The following is a 10,172-nucleotide window of genomic DNA, read 5'->3' as shown; positions in this document are numbered from 1 at the left end:
CCATTTGGCTCATTTGTAATTTTTTCCAAATTTTGCAGAACAAATATACTATGCAGTGCTTAGAAAGATGTAGAGAATATGAAAATATATTTATGATCTAGTTATGACAATGAGAATAGTGCATAATAGAGATGGGATATACACTTAGGTATACTCATGTGCATAAACATAGACACACACGTGTGCAAGGAAAAGACTGAATGGGTTAAGTGGGGTCAGCAGAATATCAATTATTGAGGATCTGGGTAATTTAAGAATATCTCAGAGATGAGTTTTGGTTGATATTTCTTATATATGGTGTGTACATTGTAATTGAGATGGCTTTCTTAAACATAAATGCTAGATGAACCTGCTTCTTAACCTCTTGAGTATTTCAGGACATAGACCATCTTAGACTTCCTCTTCACCCTTTTGCAAAACCTGAAAAAAAAAATGACTTGATTTCATGGCTCTTACACTGAAATAGAGTTTTAAAGATTGAATAACACCCCATAACATTTAGTGTTTAACTCATCAATTTCATTTTATAGTAAAATAGCCTAAGTATGCAGAATGTCGAAGCTTAAAGAGACTTAGAAATACTAGAGAAGCCCATTACTTTAAAAAATGAACATATTCAGCACTCAAACCAATTTAGGTGGCTTACAAATTATTTACTTGTACAATGAAATAAATTTTGAATTAATAATAATAGAAAACAGAATTGAGAGGTGGGGAGAAAGCATGGCTGGTGAAACAATGGAATCCTTGTCACAGTTGAACATAAACTCAGATTTTGCAATTTTGAGTGTTCAGATGGACAGCAAAATGACAGGCACTTATCTTCAGAGGCAAAGAAACCTGATAATTCATAGCAGAAATAAAACGCGATGGGGATTTCTTTTTCTTACAAATGCATTTAACAGTAATGAAAAATGTACTTCATCACAATTTTAGAGCCCTGGCAGTTATAGATTTCTTTTAATAGGGAATGGGAAAGAATTGGGAGGCATGCCATCCTGTTTATGTATAAGAAGAAAAGAACCAAAGAAATCAGGGTAACTTGGACTTTTGATTCAATTATTCCCACAGATGACATGTAAAGACATGAGAACAGAAGACAATGCTTCCACAATAACAGAATTCGTACTCTTGGGATTTTCCGACCTTCCAAACCTGCAAGGGTTACTATTTGGGGTGTTCTCCATCATTTATGTTATTGTCCTAATTGGAAATAGCCTCATAATAATAATAACCAGGCTTGACGCTGCACTAGAGACACCCATGTATTTTTTCCTGGCAAATTTTTCCTCCTTGGAAATCTGTTATGTGTCTGTCACTCTCCCCAGGATTCTGGTGAACCTTTGGACTCAGGATAGAAACATTTCCATGCTGGGCTGTGCCACTCAAATGTGCTTCTTCCTTATGCTCGGAGCCACTGAATGTTTCCTGCTGGCAGTGATGGCCTATGACCGCTATGTGGCCATTTGTAACCCTCTGCACTACCCTCTAGTCATGAACCACGAGTTGTGCCTCCAGCTGGCTGCCGGTGCCTGGATCGGTGGAATCCCAGTCCAGATAGGACAAACATGTCAGATTTTCTCTCTACATTTCTGTAATTCCAACCACATTAACCACTTCTTCTGCGACATACCCCCCATCCTCAAGCTCGCATGTGGGGATACTTGGGTGCATGAGGCAGCCGTCTATGTAGTAGCTATGTTGTTTGTCACAGTTCCTTTTATGTTGATTCTTGCCTCTTACAGCAAAATCATTTCCACCATTCTGAGTTTGCCAACCGCTGGCGGACGGGCCAAAGCCTTCTCCACGTGTTCTTCCCACCTGCTGGTGGTGCTTTTGTTCTTTGGGTCGGCTTCCATCACCTACTTAAGGCCCAAATCCAATCATACGGCAGGAATTGACAAACTGCTCTCTCTTTTCTACACCATAGTGACTCCGATGTTTAACCCCATGATATACAGCCTCAGGAACAAGGATGTGAAAAGACAGTTACTCAAAAAGTGATGAGTTTAATTGTAAGTGCTTTAGCTGCTTGCCACGCATGTCTCAGAGAAACATTTCAAATCTCTGCATTCCTCTTTAAGAACTTAACTGCTTCCAGCTTAGGATGTACTTCTAGATACTTCTAAACACCAACCTACAACTTCTTGTGCTTGGAGACAGACCAGGCAAATTAATCTGTCTTCAGTGCTCCAAACCTAAAGAATAACCCCCATATATTACCACTATATGGTGACTAACACAACATTAAAAAAAAAAAATCCTACCTCATGATTAAAATAGTAATGCACACATTTCATATGCAATTAGAATATAAATCAAATTCATATAAAAATAACTCAATATGTTAGAATTTTTGGCTTGATTATACTAAAAATATATGATTGCTTACCTAAATAATTTCCTAAATCTTCACACTGGTATTTATTAACATTTTATGATTCTATAACCAGAGACTGGAAATAGCAGTTAAATAACAAATTTTTTTTGAATCACTGATTAAATAAATTAATGGGTAAGTGAATATTGCTGTGACATGCCTCAGACTCCTGCCAAAATTCAGAGATTTCAGTGCACCAATCGACATTGAAAGCACATTTATTTAAGCTACCATGCAGCCATGTGGAATTACTCCAATTATAATATCGAAAGAAAGTCTTACATTTACTTAGCTTTCTTCCTAATAACATTCTTCTATGTTTAACTTAACAATATAGCCGCCAAAATAATTTGTTTTGAATTATTTCACCTCTTCTTTACTGGTACTCTAAACAGTTACTCCTGTACCAATTCATATTTTGAAAATAAAATATCTGTGAGTTTGAAATTGAAGGAATGAGTTAGAAATTACTTGCAGATTAAGAGTCACTTATGTATGGTTTGTCTCCCTCCCAATCCCATCTGGTTTCATTTATTCTTCCCCTACCCACTTAAGCCCCCATGTTGCATCTCCTCTTCCTCATATCAGGGAGATCATATGAGGGTTGCTGGGGCGAGGGGGATTGGGAGAAGCGGGGTGGGGTTATGGACATTGGGGAGGGTATGTGCTATGGTGAGTGCTATGAAGTGTGTAAACCTGGCGATTCACAGACCTGTACTCCTGGGGTTAAAAATATATGTTTATAAAAAATAAAAAATTAAAAACAAAAAACAAAAAGAAATTACTTGCAGAATTATGCAAAGTCTGCACATTTGCATTTACGTTAGTGTGCCTAAACTTTCATGCCTTCAGCCCTTTCTAAAGTGTCTTAAAGTATTAAACCTTTGAACTGGTTTTATCAAGGAAAGAGAGCACCTGTTAACAGAACCACTAATGCCTATCCTTCCAGTTCCAGATTCTCAAGTCAGTCACTGGCATGAAGAGATTACTTAGTGCGTCTTCCCCTGAGAACTTCTGTTAGCAGTTCTTTAAAAATTATGCTGTTTTGTAGTTTTAGCTATAACTGTACATAAGCCTGTCAAACAATATTAACTCCTGTCCTTTCATGGTTATATTTTGTTTCATCCAGCCATTTACATCCTCTACCATCTAACATAATGTACCACATTTATCTATTTCTGTATTTTATCTGTGGAAGTACACATGTTTATACCTCTACTCATTTAATGTTTTATACAAGAATTTTATGTATGTCCATGATAAAGACCATGATGATGATAACGATGGTGGTCGTGGTGATAGTGATGATAAAGATGATGATAATGGTACAGATAGTAGTAGTGTTGGTGTTTTTTTATTTCTGAAATTTAGTAAAGTGGGAATCACGATGTCACAGAAACAGTGCTATCCCAAGAGTTCAGATAATTTAATTTAAATTAAACTAAATAAATTGTCTCTTTACCAACATCTTGAGCAATTCCTTCAGCTACTTTTTTGTTTTTTTTTAAATTGCAGTTGGTTAAAGAACAGAAATTCAACTAAGTAAACCTTATATATCTTATTGGGTTTTTTGTTTTCTGGTTTTTTGTTTTTTGGTTTGGGTTTTTTGGGGTTTTTTTTTTTTGGCCATGAATCAGGGAGCATTCAATCCAATAGGTAGAAAGGAGTGCTGAAAAGCTACCCAATGCAAGGGATTCTAAGAGCAGAAAGAAGCAGGAACAAGGAAGTTACATTAGGCAAAAATGGAATTGGTTGTTGCAAAGTTACTTTCCTCATAGGTCATGGCAGGTTGGTACCAGGCATGTCACCTATGCTAACCATGTACTTCTTGATTGAGTGCTTTTGGATTCCATTTTTTGGAAGAGCCATAACTGGAGCTAAGTTTTTTGGTTTGGTGATGTGTGGCTTGGTATAAGTGTTTCCATTTTGAGCTTGTTGTCTTGTCTTTAACAATTTGTAATTAATAAAATTATCACAATCTATTTTTTATGAACTCCTAGGACTATTACAAATGTCAATATCTACCTGGCATGGAGAAGCATTTGGAAAAGTTTAAAGCACCAAAAATGGAAGTGTTGGCTGTATTTCAGTATAATTCTTAGTGAAATCTCTAGCTGTGTGATATTTTATACTCAAATTCATAAAGACAATCAATAGAATGCTATTTTTTGTTGAAAGGACACATTCCACAATATGAGTTACCTAGGGAAGAAAACCTAACTTATTTACACATTGGAATTGTTTTCCTTTTACATTATTTATGTTTATTTTTTCAAAAATGTGCTAGCCAACTATTTGTTCATCTAAATGAGGATTATGGAACAGAGCTAAATATTCCCTAGCATTCAAATAAAATGTTAATGAACATTTCTATCATTATAAGTCCAGTGCCAATTAAAAACTATAGGATTATGACCTCCTTTATACTTAAAATCTTTGAGACCTTTGTAGTTTTCTTTTTATATCTCTATCCCTTGTCTTCCCACTCTGTTAATTCACAATAAGGTAGCCTGTAGAAATTAGTCGTTGGATTAATTTAATTATATATTCTATTAATTGGGGTTGATCAAAAAGAAACTGTAGGGGGCGCCTGGGTGTCTCAGTCAGTTAAGTGCCTGCTTTCAGCTCAGGTCATAGATAGTCTCAGGGTCCTGGGATCAAGTCCCACATTGGGCTCCCTGTTCAGCAGGGAGTCTGCTTCTCCCTCTCTCTTCCTGTCCCTCCCGACCCCAGTTCCTATGCTCTCTTTCTCTTTCTCTCCCTCAAATAAATAAAGTTATGAATGTATAATAGTCATAGTTGTAAACTATGACATACTTTATATAAATGGTCATCTGACCTAAAATATAATTCTTTGACAAGCCTATGATTGTTAGTAAGGACAGCATACATAGTTTTGAAGTAGAGACCAATAACTTATTCTCATATATCTTCCCCTTTTTCTGATTTTTATATTACACAAGTCTTCTAGATAGTCCTATTTACTGAGTTCTGGCCACCCAGTACATGGGGAATGCAATATATGACTTGTTGTACAATTTGTTGAAGATTTATATTTTTTATCATGTCAAAATAGCTGGGTCAATATATACATCATGTCAATATATACATCATTAACAGCATTATTTTATTAGAAAGGAAACATGCACATTCCTGTCTAAATTCATTTCGGATGAGTGTTGTTCTATGTAAAAGATTGCCTCTTCCGAAGGGATCGCATATATTGTTTTCTCAACATAGTAACAACTTGTTGGACATAAGGTTCCTGTGAAGAAAATACTTGTAAAAAAAGCCCAATTATTTCTAAGACTGTAGCAGTGATTATATTTTACAAAAATTATTTTTAAAAAGCTTATTTTATCAAAGAATTGTATGACATATGAAAAAGAGGGTAGAGGGGATATACAATATTTTAACACATTCACTTTAAGTCACAAAGTAGTTTGTGGCCTATTTTCTCTGGTGACTTCTAGAAGCTAAGCATGACATTTGGCAATTCATGGCAAGGCAACAGGGTCTTCAGTCCTGCAACATCTGGGAACTGAGCTCTGTCAATAATCTAATTGATCAAGAAAATGGAATCAATACTAGAGCTTCCAGAAAGAAATGCAGCCCTGTCCACAACTTGATTTTTGCTCACTGATAACCATGTTGGACCTATGACCCACAGTGCTGTAAGGTAATAAATGTGTCCTATTATAAGTCAATTTATTTGTGGTGATTTATGACAATAGCAATAGGAAATGAACCCACAGATTCACAGAAACTGTAGTAGGAGATGCTGTAGACTGGATCAGAACATACCGATCTAAATCTTCTATCCTATAACCAACTTAACTACAGACTTTGAGGATTTGCAATACTCCACTTCCCAGCCCCCCTTCCAGCTAAGTATGAGCAGAAGACTCACTGCTGGATGATGGGATGGAGTACGTATCAGCAGGTTCTCTTTTGCTTCCATCGTCCTTTATTCCTGAAAGGTTGCAGAGGTCATATCTAAGAGTGGAAAATCAGGAAGATGAAAGAAATGTAGACTTCTGATATCATTTTAAAAGCCCTGGGAAATACAAATCAAAACCACAATGAGATATCACCTCACACCAGTCAGAATGGCTAAAATCAACAAGTCAGGAAATGACAGATGCTGGCGAGGATGCGGAGAAAGGGGAACCCTCCTACACTGTTGGTGGGAATGCAAGCTGGTGCAGCCACTCTGGAAAACAGCATGGAGGTTCCTCAAAATGTTGAAAATAGAACTGCCCTATGACCCAGCAATTGCACTATTGGGTATTTACCCTAAAGATACAAATGTAGTGATCCAAAGGGGCACATGCACCCGAATGTTTATAGCAGCAATGTCCACAATAGCCAAACTATGGAAAGAACCTAGATGCCCATCAACAGATGAATGGATCAAGAAGATGTGGTATATATACACAATGGAATACTATGCAGCCATCAAAAGAAATGAAATCTTGCCATTTGCGACAACATGGATGGAACTAGAGCGTATCATGCTTAGCGAAATAAGTCAAGCAGAGAAAGACAACTATCATATGATCTCCCTGATATGAGGAAGTGGTGATACAACATGGAGGCTTAAGTGCGTAGAAGAAGAATAAATGAAACAAGATGGGATTGGGAGGGAGACAAACCATAAGTGACTCTTAATCTCACGAAACAAACTGAGGGTTGCCGGGGGGAGGGGGTTTGGGAGAAGGGGGTGGGATTATGGACATTGGGGAGGGTATGTGATTTGGTGAGTGCTGTGAAGTGTGTAAACCTGGTGATTCACAGACCTGTACCCCTGGGGATAAAAATATATGTTTATAAAAAATAAAAAATTAAAAAAAAAAAAAAAGCCCTGGACTATTTATTTTCCCCATTCCCCAGAAATTCTGTTGTGTGAAGCATATAAATATTTCGTTGTATATGGCTGCACGTAATTCTAAAGGAGAAAATATCTACATATTAATGTTTCACAATGTTTGGCAGGGGATAGTGCCTCTTTATTTTCAGCTGGTGTGGAAGTCCTTTAGTGGTAAGAAATGTTTCCCAGGAATGCAGGTTTGGGTATTTATATGCATGTGGTATGATTAAACACTTCAGGTGTTTATTTTTTTTATTTTTATTTTATGTTTTTATTTTTTTTAAAGATTTTATTTATTTATTTGACAGAAAGAGATCACTAGTAGGCAGAGAGGCAGGCAGAGAGAGAGAGAGAGAGAGGAGGAAGCAGGCTCCCTGCTGAGCACAGAGCCCGATGCGGGACTCGATTCCAGGACCCTGAGATCATGACCTGAGCTGAAGGCAGCGGCTTAACCCACTGAGCCACCCAGGCGCCCCCACTTCAGGTGTTTAAAGGATGATTTTCTTCACTTTGCACCTTCATCTGATGTATGAACTTCTGAGGTGATAGACAGTTGTGAATACAAACATATTTTATTTTTTAAAATTTTAAAAATATTTATTTATTTATTTATTTATTTGAGAGAGAGGGAGATAGTGAGAGCGAGAGTACAAGCAGGGGAAGTGGGAGAGGGAGAAGCAGTCTTCCCACCGAGCAGGGAGCCTGACATGGGGCTCGATCCCAGGACCCTGGGATTATGACCTGAGCTGAAAGCAGACACTGAACTGACTGAGCCACCCCGGTGGCCTCAAATACATTTTATTAGTACTTTGCAAGAATTTAATATACTCCAAGTAGCAAAGGGCGAGTAAAAACAAAGGTCTAAGAATCATCTATTGATATTTCAAAGAAAAGATTTTTAAGTTTCTTTAGGTAAAGTTTTTGTAATTATATCATGTGTCAGACATTTGATAATTTGCAGAGTTTCTTCACAAATTTCTTATATTTGAAAAGAAAAGATTGCACTTTCTCATCAGCTTTGCTGCTCCTTCTGTATGATTTTGTGTGATTTGTATGATTTGTATGATTTTGGCATTGAAAAGCGTGGTTAAATCTGTGCATTTGAATTTATTCTTTATAACTTGGCTTACAAAGAATATGAATTCTTCATCCTTATTTGAAATAGTAGCCCAAAGTAGGGAAAACTATTTTAAGAATTATGATTTACAGTACTTCTATCAGTACTGGCTCATGGTTATGTTTCAATCTAACTTTCCTTTGAACATTCATATGACCATGATGATGAATTCCTATAACTAACGTTTCATCATTAGGATAAAGTCTGCTAACTATTTAGAAATGATCTCACAGGGAAGTATAATTTACCCTCTTCTTTGAACAGGCTTCAGTCTGTTGTATTTGAAATACAGGGCCATGGTAACATTAGTGTGCAAATATTTTAGTGATATTTGTGACATAGAAACCACATTTATTCTGTTCCATCATTCACTATTGTCTGCGTCCCCTTCTACAGGCTTTGCTGACTCAGTACATAAGAATGTCTGTGACAAACAGAAGTGACCTCTAGGGAGCAAGAAAGACGTCTTTCCAGTGTCTGAAATTATTTTTAAACATGCAGGCTGACCTTGGAAGAGTTTCTTAATGAAATAGCAAAGAAAGTTTGTTTGTTGAATGAGGATAAAATATATTATTTAGAGTGGATCAGGGAAATGGCATATGTAACATCTTAATGATGACTTTGTTAGTTGGTGCATTTTAAAATTTATTTTAAATTTACATACAACAAATTTTAAATTTACATAGGAAGTAAAATGTACTCCTTTCATTTTAAGTTCTATGAGATTTGACAAATTCATGAAGTTGTATAACATAACCATGAGTAAGGCACAGCTCCAGCACTCTCCAAATTTCTCACCTGTTGTCTTTTTGCAGTTAGCAATTCCCACTGACTTTATCATTAGGCAGCCTTCCTCTGTCCCTATAGTTTTCTTTTTTCACTAATGTTTATAGCAGTTTTATCAACAATAGCCAAATGGTGGAGAAAGCCCAAATATCCATCAAGTAATGAACAGATAAGAAGAGGTTAGGTGACTCGTTTTATGTTGAGTGAAATAAGTTAAAGACAAATACCAGATTATTGCATATGTGGAATTTAAGAAACAAAACAGATGAACATAGGGGATGAAAGAAAGAAAGAGAGGGAAACAAACCTCTTAGACTCTTAACCATACAGAACAAACTCAGGGTTGATGGAGGGAGGTGGATGGGGGATGGGCTAAACAGGTGACGGGGGTTAAGAAGGGCACTTGTGATGAGTATTGTATGTTATCTATAAGTGATGAATCACTAAATTCTACTCCTGCAATAAATATTACATTATATGTTAACTAACTAGAATTTAAATAAAACTTGAAATAAACAAAACCAAGAATGTCATATAAATAGAATCAGACAGTAAAGGCTTTCAGTCTGGCTTCTTTCACTTGGCATAAAACATTTGACATTTACCATGTTGTTCTATGCATTAATGTAGTTTCTTCATTTTTATTGCTGAGTTGTGTCCCAGTGTATGAGGTTCTGGAGTTGGTTTATCCTTTCCGTAGATGAAGGACATTCATGCTGTTTCCAGTTTGGGGCTGTTTTCAGCAAAGCTACCCTGAATATTTTGTCTGTAGTTTTTTTTTTTTTTTTTTTTTTTTTTTAAGATTTTATTTATTTATTTGACAGAGATCACAAGTAGGCAGAGAGGCAGGCAGAGAGAGAAGAGGAAGCAGGATCCCTGTTGATCAGGGAACCCAATGCAGTGCTCGATCCCAGGACCCTGGGATCATGACCTGAGCTGAAGGGAGAGGCTTTAACCCACTGAGCCACCCAGGCGCCCCTTGTCTGTAGTTTTTTTGTGTGTAAACACAAATTTTCATT

The 10,172-nt window shown here is 36.6% G+C and overlaps 1 protein-coding gene across 1 annotated transcript; it reads left to right on the top strand.

Annotated features, from left to right (window-relative positions):
• Positions 1 to 1,071: 1,071 nt before the first annotated feature.
• Positions 1,072 to 2,004, top strand: LOC131822615 (olfactory receptor 10AG1-like). Its single transcript, XM_059158902.1, has one exon. It carries the CDS (start codon positions 1,072 to 1,074, stop codon positions 2,002 to 2,004), a length of 933 nt encoding a protein of 310 aa, XP_059014885.1.
• The last annotated feature ends 8,168 nt before the right edge of the window (positions 2,005 to 10,172 follow it).

Source organism: Mustela lutreola, chromosome 1 (assembly GCF_030435805.1).
Source record: "Mustela lutreola isolate mMusLut2 chromosome 1, mMusLut2.pri, whole genome shotgun sequence".
Lineage (NCBI taxonomy): Eukaryota > Metazoa > Chordata > Mammalia > Carnivora > Mustelidae > Mustela > Mustela lutreola.
This window is presented reverse-complemented; position numbering and strand designations above follow the sequence as displayed.